Here is a 17,489-nt window from a genome sequence, read left to right on the forward strand (position 1 = left end):
GCGTGTGTGTGTGTATGAGCGCACATGTGTGTAGGACATGGACGCCTCCGACCAGGAGAAGCGGATAGCTCAGGACCGGAGCAGCCGCGCCGCGCCGCCTGCAGAGGCCGGTGGGCGGTGGTGCTGGTGTCCCTGGTCCAAGCTGAAAAAGGAACCAGACGCCAAGGACGGTCAAATGAAAGCGATAAGCAATCGTGATTGCTCAAAAAAAAAAAAAAAAAAAAGTTTAAAATCTCTTGTTGGCTGACTGTAGAGTCAAAGTAGAGTAGCTAACAAAGTGTAAGAATAACACAGTGAAATCCAGCAGCAACGAGCACCAATTCAACGAAATACCCGTTTCAACGAAATAAATGTTCAGCCCCGATTTAATTTCCATTTCATTGCTTGAATTCCATTACAACGAAATTACCGTCACAACAAAATAAATGTTCAGCCCCGATTAAATTTCTATTACATTGCTTGAATTCCATTACAACGAAATAACCGTTAAAACGAACAAAGTTTGCGGTCCCATAAAGTTTGTTGCAACGGGATTTCATTGTATTTAAAAATGGCTGTGAGGAGACTGCAGAGACTTTAGCTCTGTACATATTCACAAAATGACTGAATGCGATGTTTTAAATTGTCATTATGAGTATAAACAATAAATATGTGAAATGAACGTCACGCAAATCTGAAAATTTAATGAGACGCATAGTAAATGTTGATCTTGACAGTGTTATTAACATTGCAGTACTTTTAGTATTATTCTTTAGTTTTAAACATGAATACCTTGTTAAAAATAATTGTAACACAAAACAATAGTTAAATTTCAGATTATGTCTCTTTCGAATTGAATAGTATTTTAAAAACTGGGACTATTTGCACTTCTCCAAAAATGTATTAATGTGTTTTTTTAATTGACAGAAATGTACGAACAATTCGGTTCCTCAGATGTTGCTTAGTTAAAGAAAAAATAAATAAATAAAAAAAAAAAACCAACCCCGACTCTAGTTAAACAAGGTTCCGGTTAACAGAGATTCGGATAATCGAGTTACTACTGTAATGTTAATTTATAAAATGTTTCAAAAGATTACTGGTGCAATTTCAATCGTGTCTTTTTTATTAACGTATGCTGCATATTTAATTTCAATTAATCAAACTCTTCGTAGAAAAGTTTTGAAAAAAGTTAATTACTTGCTAAAACTTGGAGAAAGCGCAAGAACTCGCGTCTTTTAACGTTACTGCAAACGGAACAGAGTGCGCGAATCATGAAATATGTACATAAATAAAGAACCTAATTTCAAAGTTACAAACAAATGCACAACAAGAGCAGCTGATGAGAGCTTACCACTATATTTTTTTAAATTTCATTTTCTGCTGCTCCACATTTTTCTCAACTTGAAATAAATGCGTAAATATGACGTGGGTTTATACAATATCGTTACATCGCGCTGAGTTGCATCGCTCATTCGGATATATCGCGCTTTACCTTTGTCTCCCAAAAAATTATATACTAAAAAAATTTTTTTTGTTCAAATTTGGCATCATAAAAATGTAAAATTTCTCAAAAAAAAAAAAAAAAAAAAAAATCTGTTTTTAATCAATGAATAAAACTGGTATGTTTTAAATACATTTATTTAAATTCGTTGCTGTTAAAGCGGCAACTTTCGATTCGTGTTCCAAGTTAAAGTAATAAACATTTAAGTTTTTTTTAACTTTAAAAGAACAATTCTGCACCTCAGAGTCAGACTGACTTAAGTCCAAAAGTTGCGATTTTCCGTTTATTTGGGCACTGTATGTAGAAGCCTATTCAGCATTGAGCCACGTGACCATAATTCTTAAAAAAAAAAGATCATAAACTATTTTTTTTTGTGGGTGCATATATCATTTGAGGGTCATTCTCCAGAAAATGTAACTTTTGAACGCAAATATTTTTCAATTTTGAAACCTTTTGTTCTCTTTTTTTGTCATTTTTACATGAAAGTGTTACCTACTAGAAGTTACTATAAACAATTGCCCAGCTAAGTTCCAATTATTTTACTCATAAATAAAAAAATAAAATTATGCCTTATTTACGGAAATTAAAAAAATAAGTTTAAAAATCGAGGTCGATTTAATGTCAAAATAGTAATTTTGTTAATTGTGCAAACAATGAGTTATTTCAATGATTAGTGGAAATCCAATATTAAGCTCTCCTAATTAAAGTACGGCTTGCTTAGTAATTATCCTTTTAGTTAAATATGTGTTAAAAATAGTATTTAGTAAATTTGAGAATATACTGGCAATTTATAATTTTGGTAGAAATCCTAAGACTGATGTATTTCCCCTCCATCAGTTACTTTCACCACAGAAATAATGACATTGATAAAGTCTGTCACGGAGGGGAGGGATTTTCCATTAATATAGATCTAATGGATAAATTTTTCAGGGAAATTTTTTTTTTCGTTGCTACAATCTGCACATGTTAAGCATATGGAAACTTGTTCACTTCTTTTTTTACATTAATTTACATCCCTGAAATTCCGGTTCACGGAATTTCAGGGATGAAGTCACAATAACCACGCTTAGTTTTTTAAACAAAATCTATCTTCTTGATGTTCGACAAAAATCTCACAACTGTTTTATGGTATAAAATAAATAAGGGGACTCTTTTGTATCATGGAAAATAAAATTTAATGTCATTACTGCCACATGTTAATGAGGAATGGCATTTTGTGTTTAGGTAACGGAGGTGAGAATTTATTGTGTGACATGACTCCTTATCCTACTAAAACAAACTAAAACACAATATTAAAAAATTAAATATAATTAAACAATTAGTATTTGAGACACTTGTGAAAGGAGTAATAAATAAATAAGTATATACTTTTAATTAAACAAGTATTAAGCAACATAAACAGTCACACAAGGTGTGTGACATGCCACGGAGGTGAGAATTTACATGTTGCGAACCCAAAATATACTAAAATAAAAATTATTATTAAAAAATAGTTGGCAGGTTTAAATAGATATATTTTTGATAAAATTAAAATGCATCGTTAAATGAATTGTTCCATAAAGTTTTTTCTATAAAAGGTGTGTGAAAGAAAAGTTACACTTTTTGAAGAATGACCGTTAATTGAATAGTAACTTTTTATGACCTCAGTTATATCGCATCTTCGGCTGTATGGAACTTTTTATTGGCTCCAGATTAGCGCGATATAATGAGAGGTAACTGTATTATTGGTCAAAATGTACCCTTAGAATTTTTAGAAAGCATGACTTGTAAGTGATTACTGGAGCACAATTTTATTTTCAGAAATTCATAAAATTCTTAAAAACTACAGCAGTTGGTACCCGACGTTAAAAACATTTTTATTGATTTTGCAATTTAAACTGGGAGAACTTTTGTCGTTCTGCTTCAGTTTTTTTTTTGTAAAAGTTTTAAATGAAAAATGATTTAGCAACTCAGTAAACGCACACTTCTAATCAGTGAACAAGCAGAACATTTTCTAGTTGTTTTCTGTTTCAAATTTTATCGAAGGAAATTTTTGTTGCCAATTCATGTACAAAAAATTCCTGAAAACTTATTAAACAAACATAAATAAAAGTAAAAAACCTGGAAAATTTTATTTACTGGGGTTGAGTGGGTCTGAACTCTAGTCGGAAAACACTAAATATTAATTTTAATTCCGTGTATATTTTAGCATTTACTTTTGTAAAAAAATTCACTTTCGAGGGTTGAAGGAAATATTAATATTGTTATTTGTATTACAATTATCTTAATTATAATAATCATAATAATAATACAAACGTATACTCTGGAGCAGTGGTGCCCAAACTTTTTCTACGAGAGGGCCGCAATTGATACTAAAATGAATCTCGAGGGCCAGAACGTATACAATATTTGATTATAGATTTTTTTTCTCTAGTTAACATAGGATAACACGGGAAAGAGAGGAAAATTACACCCCAAGAACTGTTATTATCATAACTACATGTTTATTTTGTAAATGCAAAGTTTCCATCTGTTTTTTAGAAACCAAATTATTATTATTAAGCTTCGAATTCATAATACCAAATGAAGATGATCGGTTGTTTTGGAATGTTCCAGAACATAATTTTTGTTCTAAACATCGAACACAACGGGCCACATGGATCATTTTCGCAGGCCGCATACATCCAGCGGGTCGTAGGTTTGGCACAATTGTTCTAGGGTTTTTTACATGTTGCATGTAGAACAAAGGCCCAAGAAGCGACGAGCGCTGACGATTTTCTTTATCTCAAAAATCCAACGACCGACTACTTGGACCAAGGGTTTCAAACACAAGTCCAAAGGCATGCGAGGCCAACGCCATACCATTATGCTACCCAGCCGACGGGATAAAACTCAAGTGTTTGAATCGTTTTGTTGAAGAAAATAAGTAAAAAGAAAATGTTTTAAGCTGCTTGGTGTCAGAATGTGTATATTTATTACAACTTGATTTATCTAATGCTCACTGAGCAGTTATTTTACTATTTTTTCTCCCGTACTTGATGGTTTGCTCCTTCAGCCATACTCAAAGGATAAAAAGCGTCCTCAAATATTAAGTGTAAAAAACTAACTACCCATCTAGAACAAACGGGAAATCCCGCTGCAACGTCCGCCGTATGAAAAAAAAAAAAAAAAAAAACAATCGAAAGGATATCCTTTAAAAAAATGATAAAGGTAAAAACCGTTCTCTGAATAAGCAAAGCCCCCTCCCAATGTAAAATAAACACATTCTTCAACTAAAATGACTAAAAAATCTTTAAAAACGAAAAACAATGCTTTGCAATTTGAAATGTTTCCCCAAAATAAAAAAAATGCAATAAATTACACAAACAGTAGCTTTAAAATCTAAACAAATGATCACGCAACTCTATTGTTTATAGCCAAAGTCGCCAAGCCACCACGTTACTGTAATCCAGCAGTGAGCGAAGCCAACTCCGACCGATTAGCGGTCCGATCTTTAGAATGAAAACTTTTTAAACTTCATATATTGCCTAATTTGTTCTTTCTACCAAAGATAAAGATCTTCCAGTGCACTGATCTTTTGTGTACAGAACTACCCTGGTGTAATTAATCTGGACGAAAATAAAATTGACTTCGTCTTTAAATTCCATCATCTTTTTCTTTAATAATGTACTGATTAGATAGATAATCCTTAAAGTTTTCTTGAAATTGGTGCCAAAACTCAGATGCATCTGAGCCGAGAAACAAATGTTGCTAGGTTCGGTACTTTCTGATCATTTGATTAGGAAAACCTAAAGCACCGATCCGGTCACATGGTTCAACTACGACGACAAAACACACGTTTTGCGTGAACCTTCCAATACTTTACTTTAAAATATATCACGGGGCCTAAAATCGTTGCTTTCAAGACAGAGAAATGAAGGCTTCACTCTTTCTCTCTCTATATATTTTATCTATTCTCAATTGACATATCACAGTAGGAAATTTCATTACAAAAAGCAGAGCTGGCTTTCTTATTCACAACTCCAACGAACTATAGGGGGCACTGTAGCCACTTTCTAATGGCGGACGAAAAAGGTAAAACAAACGCACGTGGTAACGAAGAAAATACTAATAAGCCTAGTAAATTTTGTTCGTATGCATGATTTTTTCGATTTATTCTTTTTAAATTAATTTTCAAAGTCTTGTTGATATTCTGGCCTACGTAGAGAGAAATGAGAATTCAAGAAGCATTACTAAACGTCAAATATTAATGCAAACTACGTAGTTCGTAGTTCTAAGCAGCCGTTTCCACGATGTTGAATTCGATATTTATCAATTCTTGATAAAACTAAATAATAATTGTGGCCTGACAAGAATAACAATTAATGCCAGAAAATTTAATATGACATTACGAATTATTATCAAAAGAAGATGATAATACTTCTTTGCCTTGCTTGACTAGCGCTTATTGTTTTGCATTTGTAGCTGAGTTATTTCTCTCAAATTTCCCAATCGGTTAATTAAAAATTTTTCTGTTTCAATGTTTCTAATTTCTGAGTCATGATTTAATTATGTCATGCTATGCAAATCATCAACAAAATTCTCACGGGTATATGGTGGTAGTTTTCTTCTCAGTTGATCTACCATTATTTCTTTTTACTTATCGAATTCTGCAATCTTTCTACAATTTTATTCCACTCATGATAAAAATTAAAAATGGTTTAACTAACATGCGGAATCTTGCCAAGGGACGCCTTTGCTCTTACAATACTAAAACTATAACTCTAAACAAATTTGGCGAAACTTTTCAGCTGAGAATAAAAGCAATAAAGTAAATTCTTTCTCGCGGTTAAACATTTTTCATTTTGTTCTACGATACTATATTCAAGAAAATATTTTGCATACTGTCCATTCCAACTAAATGCTGCTGTAAAATATGGTTAGTTAAAGTAATTTAAGATTTGAAAAAAATACCTATATTCTTACAAATTCACACAAAACAATAAATTTTTTTACCTACTATAACGTTATCCAAGTTTGTTAATCCAGAATTTTCTTGTGTAACGCTTTCACCATTTCTCAATCAACTCATTTTTTAGAAGGAAATAAGGAAAACTAACATTATTTTGAGAAGCTCGAGAATACTACTAAGCGACGAAACAATTTCTGTAGCTGAAAGCAATCTAAGACACATCGATTGCGTTAATAAATACTCAGAACAAACTGCCCGTGTTTACGTCAACAGACACACGTGGGACGCAATGTGGCAATGTTTTAGTTTTTTCGGCAGTTTTGTAAATCACCGCAAGGTAGCGTATTCGAGCGCTGGAGTTGCGAATTGTCCTTTGACAACGGGTTAAATATTTATTTCAATTCTCGCTCAACAATAGGTTAAAATATATATTAATCATTTAGGAGATATAACCATCCAATGTTTAAATTGATTAATTAATTAACAAAAACGTTTCCGATTCGATCCATCGCTCTTCGAAACCATGCTTACCATAACTTAATTACACACAAAAATTTGATTAAAATCGATCCAGTCGTTTAAAAGCCTTATGGTGACAAACGTCCGCACAGAAGATTTTTATATATTAAGATATATATATATATATATAATAGTGTGAAATTTTTTAACCATTACTTTCAGGTACTGGTATGTCCGCCAAAGGGACACAGCGGAAAATTGGAAATGTCAGCCGAAGAAATTCTTAAGTTGGGAGGATGAAAAACATGCTGTGATTCTAGGAACTGCTTGCATAACAATGGGTACGTTCCAATTTGTCGCAATAAAGTTTTTCTTTTTGATATATTTTTATGTAGTTTTAAAATCCACATTTCACTTTCAGGAAGTGTGATTTCGGGTTTCCTGTCGTGTTGGATTGCAAATGGAGGCTACACAGCACTGTACTATAAAATAGAAGATTATGGTTTTGCCTATCTTGTAATATCTATACCTTTAACTTACCTCACAATGGTGAGTATGCTGCTGTTATTTTTAAGAAAAATTATATCTATAGAATTCATATTAAATTTTTAAATGGTTTTGAACTTATTTACCTAAGATGAATTAATTACGTACTGTACGAGTTTATCTTATTGATATTTCATCCCCCTTATGGAAATGAAAGTTTTGCATATTTTAAAAGGATATGTTGCGATTCTATCTCTTATTTTATGGAGATGATTTTCCTCATTAGAAGAAAAGTTGATTCAACTCACTTGCCTCTTGTGAAGACGACGAAAAACGCCAGTCAACGAGTTGATAGCTAAAAGTTGCCTAACTGTTTCGAAAACTTGATTCCATTAACCGTTTCGTATGTAGGAGGCCTAAATGTGACTGTGGGAACCAGGAAAAATATAAAAAGTTAGATTTTGCGTCTTTTTATTAAATTTGTTTCGCGTCAAACTCCTCTTATTTTGACAATTTTTTCAGTTGGAAGTGCGTGTTTAGTAATAACGTTTGTGAAATTGCAGAAAACGACTTTGTTTCAATGTTACTATCATCTTGTATCGTATTTGTATCAAACATACTGTTAATTGTTCAGTAATTTGCGTTTTATATTAATGTAAAATCAAACCCTGTTCGATGGAGACACTTATCTTAATATCCAACTGGTCTTTGGAGAGCGCAAGATATTCGACTAAACGTCTTTAGTGGACTAAGAGGCAGTACAAAAATCATGTCACACTTTTAAAAATTTTTGACACCCCTCCCTCCTTTGTCACAAATTGCCACATTTCCCCATACCTCCCCCTCTGTGTTTCACATTTCACGTTATTTTTCGTAGACATTCATTTTAAGAAGCGTGATGTTACACTTCTCGTTCCTGCCTCCCCCTTGTCACAATTGTCAGTTTTCCGAGCCCCCTCCCCCCTCAAAGCGGGACGGCATTTGTGAACAACCCTTAACAACAAATTCTAAAATCTGAATAAAAAGATGAATCCTATTTGATTGGGCTGCTGTTTGCAGACATACCTCCAGAACGGTAAAAATGTTGTCCACAGAGTCGTCCGCAAAGAGTTAAATGAAAAACATATTTCTTAAACATAGATATTACACATAACTTACACCGCTCAATTATTCCATCCGAGGGCTGTAGCTTCGTGATTTTTAGCACGCATCAGCCCGGAATAGGAAGTACTGACCTGGAGGCGGAAAACCTCTTAAAGGAGCTAAGAGAGCCAAACAAACTGGTAGCTAATGTAGAATTAGCCCAACTGGACGAATGACCTCAGCAATGGTGCGGTTCAACTCGAAGATTGTAGGCAAAGCTACAAGTGCTAAAAAGCACGAAACTGCAATCCTCGGATGGAATAATTGTGCTGGTGGTGTATTTTATGTGTTTCTGCCTTAGTCCCTGTCTTAGGACGGTAACTTACTACAAAATAGATATTACAGTTGCGACATCCCAAGGAAATTGGTTAAAGATAATTTGCAATGTCCCTGACAGACCTTGTACTACAGCTGTTACGACATTGGGACTAATTTCGGGACATGATTACTTAGTGGCGCACAGCGGAGGATACAGTGTATCATTTGGGGGGGGGGCATGCTAAGGAACGACCCCCTTTCTTCCTCCCATACAAACGAACCTACAGTTTTGGGGGCGAAAAATTTCTGAAACTGCTTGGATTTATAAGAAGCACTAAATAGGTCAGGAATATAGCATCCTATTGGGCAAAAATGTCACTTATTAATTTCATAAGAAACTAGTATGTTGTGGCCATCACGAAACTTTCTTCTATATTTTTCCTTTTTCTGATCCCTCCTCATGCTTGACGAGGAAGCAATATTCCTAACAAAAACAAAATTACACATGCAAAAACTTGACGACCATCCCAATGTCTGAATTTTTGTAATAACAAAACAAAGAGCAAAAATTGAAAGTTACTTTAAAAGCCTTACTTCAATTATTTACAAATATTTTATTTATTAACAAACATAAGATGGAAACAGTTAAAAATTTTAAATCATTGAGATAATATTTCCGATCATTTCCATACAATTAAAATCACGAGAAATACGCAGACGACAATCTATTACGATTTATCTTTCTTATTGTTGCATTAATAAAACTATTTTTATTCAAAAAAAAAAATCAACACCTCTTGGAGCGATTGGAGTCAAAATTGAACCAAAGCCTGTTTACGTATGGATTCACATATATTCCAAATTTCAACCAGAACGTAGCATTACTTCTTGAGATATGGCACTCACAATGGAAAAAAAGAACGAGCGATTGCGCTACCCCCCTTTTAGCTGTTGACACCAAAATAAAATCAGCTCTTATATCCACTAAGGGCTACTTGTCAAAAAAATTTTGTTTGATTCCGTTCGTTATTTCTTGAGATACAGCAGTCACAATTGACGATAAAAAACGTTCTATAACTCAACCCCCGTTTGAGCTATTGACACCAAAATTGAATCAGCACCTGCTCCTGTTAGGGGCAACATATGGACCAAATTTTGTTTGATTCCGCCAGTTACTTCCTGAGGAATAGCAAGCACGCGTAACTCAAAAAACGTCCCATTGCTCCACCCCCCTTGGAGGAATTCGCGCCAAAAACTAATGGGCACAAGTTCACATAGGGGCACATATGTGTACCAAATTTCGGTCAATTTCATGCGGTAGTTTTTGCTGTAGAGCGGCCACAAAAAACTGGTCACACACAGACGTGACACACACACATACACACATACATACACACACATACACACACACAGACAGACAGACATTTTCCAAAAATAGTCGAAATGGACTCAGCACACCTCAAAACGTTCGAATCCGTCAAAATTCGAAATTCGAAAATTTGCACGAATCCAATACTTTCTTCTATATATTAGATATAGAAGAAAGTAATAAAAAGTAGTATTTCAAAATTTCAATTTAAAATTTTAAAAATAAATTTAAAAGATTACAGCAAACGTGGGAGGGGGGGGGGGGGGTCATGACCCCATGACCCTCTCCCTGTATCCGCCCCGGGAGGTGCACCTCTTTCACATTGGTTTCCTGCCAAGTCCAACCATACCACTTCGAAACAATGGAACTTTGGAAAGAGACCATGTTGGACAGTGTATAGCGATTCAAGGAAAATCTGAAACTAAGAGATATTGAGTTAAATAGATAGCTTTGTGCATAAAAAGTAAAAGTAAAATAAGAAGTAACAACGTCAAATAGGTAGTTAATTCTTATTTTATTAAGATACATTGGTTCACGAGACTGCTTAGTGATCATGGGTCAACTGACTTCTGTTCTTTTGTTTCAAATTCTTTCCTCTTGTATTTGTCATGTACCTTGCCGTTGAAAAAAAAAACATTTACAATGGTTAAATTTTTTACAGGAGTTACTGTTTTACTATTACCACAGAATGTTTCATTTCCCCATCATCTACAAGCGCATCCATAAATATCACCATCGTTACAAGCAACCAACCGCTTTCTCTTCAACTGCAATGCACCCATTGGAGTTCTTTATTCTACAGACAGCTACAGTGATACCAATGTTTCTTTTTCCTATTCATTACAGTAAGTCGTACCCCACTAACAACAGTGAAATGTTTTTTTTCCGTGTTTTATTTTCAGCGGAAAACTAATAAGTATACTTGTACAATAAAGCTGTAGTACAATAGAGGGCAAAACGTAAAATAAATGAAAAATTTTGCAGGTACTGCGTTTTACCTTTCCACGGCAGTGTGAAGGCTTTTATATTTGTCCCCTCTAGCCACTCTCAAAATGTGGCCACATATTTTCTGATCACCCTGGTGTGATTCAGAAATAGGCAGAAAGGTGTATAATATAGCACAAAGTGAAAATCCTTATTTTGGGATTATGGGTCTAAGTTGCGTTAAACAGACATAAATTAAATGTGAGAAAATGTGTGTCTAGAAAATGTTAAACATTGAACAAACAAAAAGTGTTTAGATGAGAAAAAAAAAGTTTTGTTGATCGCTGGTAGTGGACTGTAAATCTTATTTTGAGAAATAGCTGAGGCTAACACAATTGTAGTTTTGCTTGGTTTTTATTGAAGAACAATTATATTGCGTACATCATGCCGCCGCAGTCTTACTGTTTCTCCTGTTCGTCCCAGAGACCGCAGTATAAAACTGCAATCCCAGAGACGTTGCCACAGGAAAAGTATAAATATATAAATTTGCATATGCACAGTAAAATACATACTCCCGGCGTTGAAATAGATAGATTTCAAAAATATTAATCAATAAAATTATCAGTAAAATACCATAAAATGCTCAGAAGTAAATTGAACAGATATAAAACTCAATTACAATTAAAACATGTAAACATTAAAATAGGTATAGTTAATTAAAATCATCCACTTTACACTGGAACAGGTAAAATTGCTAACTTAGTTATGGGACGTTTGAATGTACCACCCTCAGTCTTTACCAAACAGACTCGAATGCATTTATCCCGGCCTTCGAAAACCTTTATTACACGTCCTAAGCTCCACGAATTTACAGGCATATTATCTTCTTTTATCAAAACCACTGCCCCAATGGCAATGTTTTCCTTCAAAAAACACCATTTTGACCTTTGTTGTAAATTGCATAAATAGTCTCTCGACCAATTTTTCCATACTTGCTGAATTATTTTTGTTGTTTGCTGCCATCGTTTTAATCTGTTATCAGACAAATCTAACAACTCTGGCTCTACCACTGTGAACATTGTTCTGCCAATTAAAAAATGTGCCGGAGTCAAAACCTCTATTTCTTCTGCATCACTCGGAAGTGGCATTAAAGGCCTCGAATTTAAAATCCCTTCGATATGATTTGAGATTGTTAAAAGTTCTTCGTAAGTAAAATTCAATTTGCCCATTGCGCGTTTTAAATGAAATTTAATTGATTTGACACCATATTGAGATTTAGATGGAATAAAATTCCATTTGATTATTTCAAAGCAAATAAATTTTGATGAAGCCTCATCTGGTTGGCTTACTAAATTGTGCAAACGATAGAGTTCGTTGTGAGCACCGATATAGGTTTTTGCGTTATCGCTAAATAAACCAGCACATTTTCCCAGACAAGGCATAAATCTCTTTAGCAAAGCAATAAACGAATCAGATGCTAAATCCGACACAATTTCAAAATGAAAAGTATGGGATGATAAACATACAAATATTGTAAATACCTTTTGCAATGCATCTTTAAATTGATATTGAATTTTAATATAGAATAGACCTGCGAAGTCAGTGCCAGTATTCAAAAAGGGAAATGTTTGTTGGCAGCGTTCAGGTGGAAGGTCTCCCATTTTCTGTTCTAAAAATCGTGGTTTGTATTTTAACCAAATCACACACTCATGTACAATTTTCCGGGCGAGATCTCTTCCATGAATTATCCAAAATTTTAATCTAGATGCATGCAATAGTGCTTGCGCACCAAGATGGCAATTTTTTCGATGTAAATCTAATAAAATGAGTTTTGATAACTTATGATGTTTAGGCATTGCTATTGGATGCTTCGCATCAAAGGATAATTCGGAATTTGATAAACGACCTCCAAGTCTTTTGATATTTAAGTCTTTATCATGAAAAGGTAACAATTTTAATTTACCTGAGATTTTAACCGGGTTTCCCGATTTTAGCTGCTGAAAATCATTTCTAAGACCTTCATACTGGACAAACGATAAAAGTTTCAATTCACTGGCAGTGACCTCATCTGCAGTAAAAGGTTCAACCTTCCTCATTTCATTCTTGCAGTTATAATTGAACTTAAGAATATAACTAAATACATTAATTAATTTTCGATAATTACTCAAATTCAGGAAATTTACCAAAAGCACATTTTTTGTAACAATTAAAACTGTTTCAAGAGCATCTTTCAGTTTACTGAAATATAACGATTGATTGAGATCATTCAGTTCAAAATAATGTTCACTTAATAGAGTTATTAAAATCTTTGGTCCTTCCCAGCACTGTTTATTTGTCAAGAGAACATCTGCATCTTGTCCACGAGAGATAATATCCGCTATATTATCTTTAGAAGAGGTATGTTGATACTGGTAATTTCGATCCATAGATTGACTTACCTTGATGCCATTGGATACAAACGGCTTCAACTTCTCGGGAGGGGTTTTAATCCAGGTGAGAACAATGGTCGAGCCACTATACAGGTGAATATGGTCCATCAGCAACTGCAACACAGGTAAAATCTTGGATGTAAGTCGCGCTAATAGAAGGAACGCTGACAACTCCAAACGAGAAATTGTTGAGGTCTCTAGAGGAGCTACAGCTAATTTACTGCACAAGAGACTCGTATTTGCGCATCCAAACGCATCTATCGAATTCAAGTAGACGACTGTTCTAAAGGCTTGTTTTGAAGCAACAGCGAATCCGCGTAGCTGAATAGTAATTGCGATAGAAAGATGACTGTACCTTGGAATTTGCACTTGATTTATAACTGGATGTTGTTTCAAAAAACTCCACCACTCCTTAGGGGGATAAGGATCCGACCATTTGAGTAACAACACCCAAAGTCTCTGATGGAACATTTTATCCTTCGAAATAAATGGTTGTATTGGACCCTGGGGTTCGAAAATTCTAGAAATCGTAAAAGGAACTTCACCTTTCGTGTAATTTTCCTTGAGATTCACAGTCACCTCAAATGTAAAATAATCCGAACTTGAACGCAACATTTCCAATGTCTTTCCAGTCATTTCTTGAGGCGTAAACGAATATTCACAGTTTATGTGTAGTAAGTCGGGATGGTTAGACATCGATTTATTGAGTTCCATTTCTTCTTTATGCAAAACTTGAATGAGATCAGACTGTTGGAACCTTGCCTGATCCAAAATTTCCGAACCTGACAGAACGTCATTGACACAAACGTCCCCGCGTGCAACTTCACATGCATCGGGAAAATTTTGATGTCCTTCATCTATCAAAGTCCCTCGAGTACGAGTGGCAAGAAATGGCGAATATCTCTCTGCGACATCTCTGGAGCTTTTCAAATTGCTTAATGACCTACTCTTTTCCTCTATTGGAAGTTTTACTATATCTCTACCAGAAACATCGCGTTTAGCCGTTTTACTGAAATATTCCTCGCTATACAACTCGTTAATAGAAACATTCTGATTTACCCCACTATTTTCAGGTTTCTGACCTTGAAGCACACTGACGAGTGACGCTTCTTGTTTGTACGAAAATTCTTTTATCGCGGAAAACGAATTGTTAACATTTACATTTGAAGGTACTGAATTACTGCCATTTTTGTCTTTTTCATAATGTAGCAATGTATTATGCCTTTTAAAGCATACAGAGCATTTGAATGTTGAACGACAATTATACTTGTGTTGCCTTAAGCAATTTCTACACAATTTGTGATTCTTTACAAATTCTAAGCGCTGAGAAATATTTAAATTGTTAAACTGCTTACATTTAAATAAAGAATGTAGTTCATTACACATAAAACAAAGTTTAATGTTTTTATCGGCATTAATAAATAAATTTCTGGGTTTTGACATAGGATTTTGAAACCCTTTTACATTTTTGTTAGAAATACTCGTATTTAATTGATCAAGCACATTAGATCTGTTATCTATAAATTGCAATAATTCATGTAATGACGGAATTTCTTTAGTAGCTACAAATAATTCGTATGCCTTTCTAGAATCTTTGTCTAGCTTTTGAAGAACAATGTTCGTTATTATCGCATTTGAAAGATCATTACATTCTAAATTAAGCGCTTTTAAGCCTCTTAAATTCTTTTTAACTTTATCAGATAAATTTCTCAATTTTGAGTTTTCGAAATTTATTTTTTCTAATCCTAATATTTCCTGAATATGGAGATCCACTATTGTACGTTTATTTTCGTACCTAGCCTCTAATGCACTAAACAAGGATTTAAACGTGTCCTCACTAGTTTCTAACATTTTTGCTTCACCTTGTAAGGCAGCTTTTAAATAGAATAATTTTTGAGTTTCTGAAATGTTTTCATTAGTAGAAATCATGGATTGAAACTGACCCTTAAAGTTAGCAAATTCTTCAATTCTACCGCTAAATTTAGGTAACGGGATAGTAGGCAATTTGGCAGCCAAATCAAACTTTAATGAATTATTAGCGCTAAAGTCCTCAGTTTTAGACTTATCCGTTTTATCAGTAAACCCAGTAAGGAAATATTTAATGTTTACCTCCAGAGTGTCGCAGATAGAGTCCAATTCCATGAAGACTTCATCACACTCGAATTCTTCTTTTTCATCCAACTTTAACTCACCGTATAACTCGAAGAGCCTTTTCAATTCTTGTTTTAATTCCGAGATATCACGTAATTTACTTTCGCATTCAACTTTAATCTTCTCACACAATTCTTTATCTTTCTCATCAAATTTAGTTATAATCGTGAGCTTTGCTTTTACGCGTCCCCTTAATCGGTTCAACTCAGCTTTATTATATGTTTTAGCCATTTTATTATCCGGCTGCTGGACCATATGTTGATCGCTGGTAGTGGACTGTAAAACTTATTTTGAGAAATAGCTGAGGCTAACACATTTGTAGTTTTGCTTGGTTTTTATTGAAGAACAATTATATTGCGTACATCATGCCGCCGCAGTCTTACTGTTTCTCCTGTTCGTCCCAGAGACCGCAGTATAAAACTGCAATCCCAGAGACGTTGCCACAGGAAAAGTATAAATATATAAATTTGCATATGCACAGTAAAATACAAGTTTAAACACAAAAGTTTTACAAATTTGATTGTTTTAAGTGAAGTACGCAAAATATACAACTCTTAGTCATTATGTACTTATTTTTCTAAAATAATACAAATAATTAGCTTATATATTTAGCTTTTTTAGTACATAAGTTATTACTAATCATAAACAAAAATAAAGATGAATATAATTGTTATATATAATAACGTATCAAGTATATGTTGACGCAAAAGATTAAACCTACGCAAAAAACGCAAAATAAATTCTAATATAATTATGACAAACTACTGATCATAAAATTGCGGACTCTTTGATGCATTTTAACTTTACAGCGATCGAGTTTAGCGCGTACTAACACCTTAAAAGGAAGTAACGATCGATTAAGGGGTAAAATATAAATAAATTTCCCCAATATATGTATAAAAAAACAAAACAAATTAGTATTAATACAAATGTACAATAAAATATAGTTTCAGTACTTGAGATAGTTTTTTTTTGCCATATGAGGCAGTCAGAAGCAAAGGGGTGTAAGTGGATATTTTCAAGTTTTGGGTAAAACGCGTTTAAAGATAACACCTATGTAGGTTTTCATCGAATTTTTTTTCTAAACCATGCTGTATAGCAGCCACTACCAGGGCTACTAGTACCATCTCTTGCCCCAAGACAGAGGAGAGGTTCACTACTGGTTATCTACAAATTTTTAATTTTGCTACTTACATCCCTTTGCTTCTCACTGCCTCATATGAAGTTTTTTCGATATGTTGTCAGAAATCTATATGTCAACGTGGTGGTTTACATTAAATAGCTTTTTAGGCTTAATCAGTACTAGAACTCAAACACAGATTCGATGCTTAAAGTAATGAAATACGCCGAGCAAAAAATAGTGCGAAGTGGCATAACTTTTGCAGAAACGTACTCTACCAATAAAAAGCAATGTGATTTTTATTGTACAAAAAATACATTACGTCATACAATGAGTTTTGTAAATTTTATGTTTTCCAGTTGTGTACATATCTTTAGTATTATATGAATACTACTACAGCGTTATTGGACATTCTGGAATCAAGATCGAGTCCATTTGGCCTTGGCAACCAAGTTCTATGTTCCATGATAACCATCATGAGTAAGTATTGCATTATTTCAAAGAACAGTTTTGCGAAAAATAATGTAAATATTTTTTTTAATTAAAAAAAAATTTCTTGTGAAATTTGATATTTAAGTTTTATTCTAGCAATGATAGTTAACAAACTAAGTGTTAAGAGCATCAAAAATTTCTCTGAAATCTATGGTTAGAAATATTTTAGTTGAAAGTTTGAAAATTAGTTAGATTTTTAAAATATTTTTCCAGACGTATTTTTTACTAATTTCTTAGCCCCGCTCCAT

General features: G+C 33.8%; 1 protein-coding gene across 1 annotated transcript in view; it reads left to right on the top strand.

Moving 5' to 3' along the window:
• Positions 1 to 17,489, top strand: part of LOC129229885 (putative methylsterol monooxygenase DDB_G0269788) — a 33,616-nt gene that overhangs the window by 9,785 nt on the left and 6,342 nt on the right. The window contains exons 4-7 of the mRNA XM_054864264.1: positions 7,092 to 7,210; positions 7,291 to 7,418; positions 10,787 to 10,970; positions 17,109 to 17,229. Of these exons, the coding sequence (XP_054720239.1) occupies positions 7,092 to 7,210; positions 7,291 to 7,418; positions 10,787 to 10,970; positions 17,109 to 17,229 (552 nt within the window). The remainder of the gene's footprint in view (positions 1 to 7,091; positions 7,211 to 7,290; positions 7,419 to 10,786; positions 10,971 to 17,108; positions 17,230 to 17,489) is intronic.

This window comes from Uloborus diversus, chromosome 9 (genome assembly GCF_026930045.1).
Source record: "Uloborus diversus isolate 005 chromosome 9, Udiv.v.3.1, whole genome shotgun sequence".
Taxonomy (NCBI): domain Eukaryota; kingdom Metazoa; phylum Arthropoda; class Arachnida; order Araneae; family Uloboridae; genus Uloborus; species Uloborus diversus.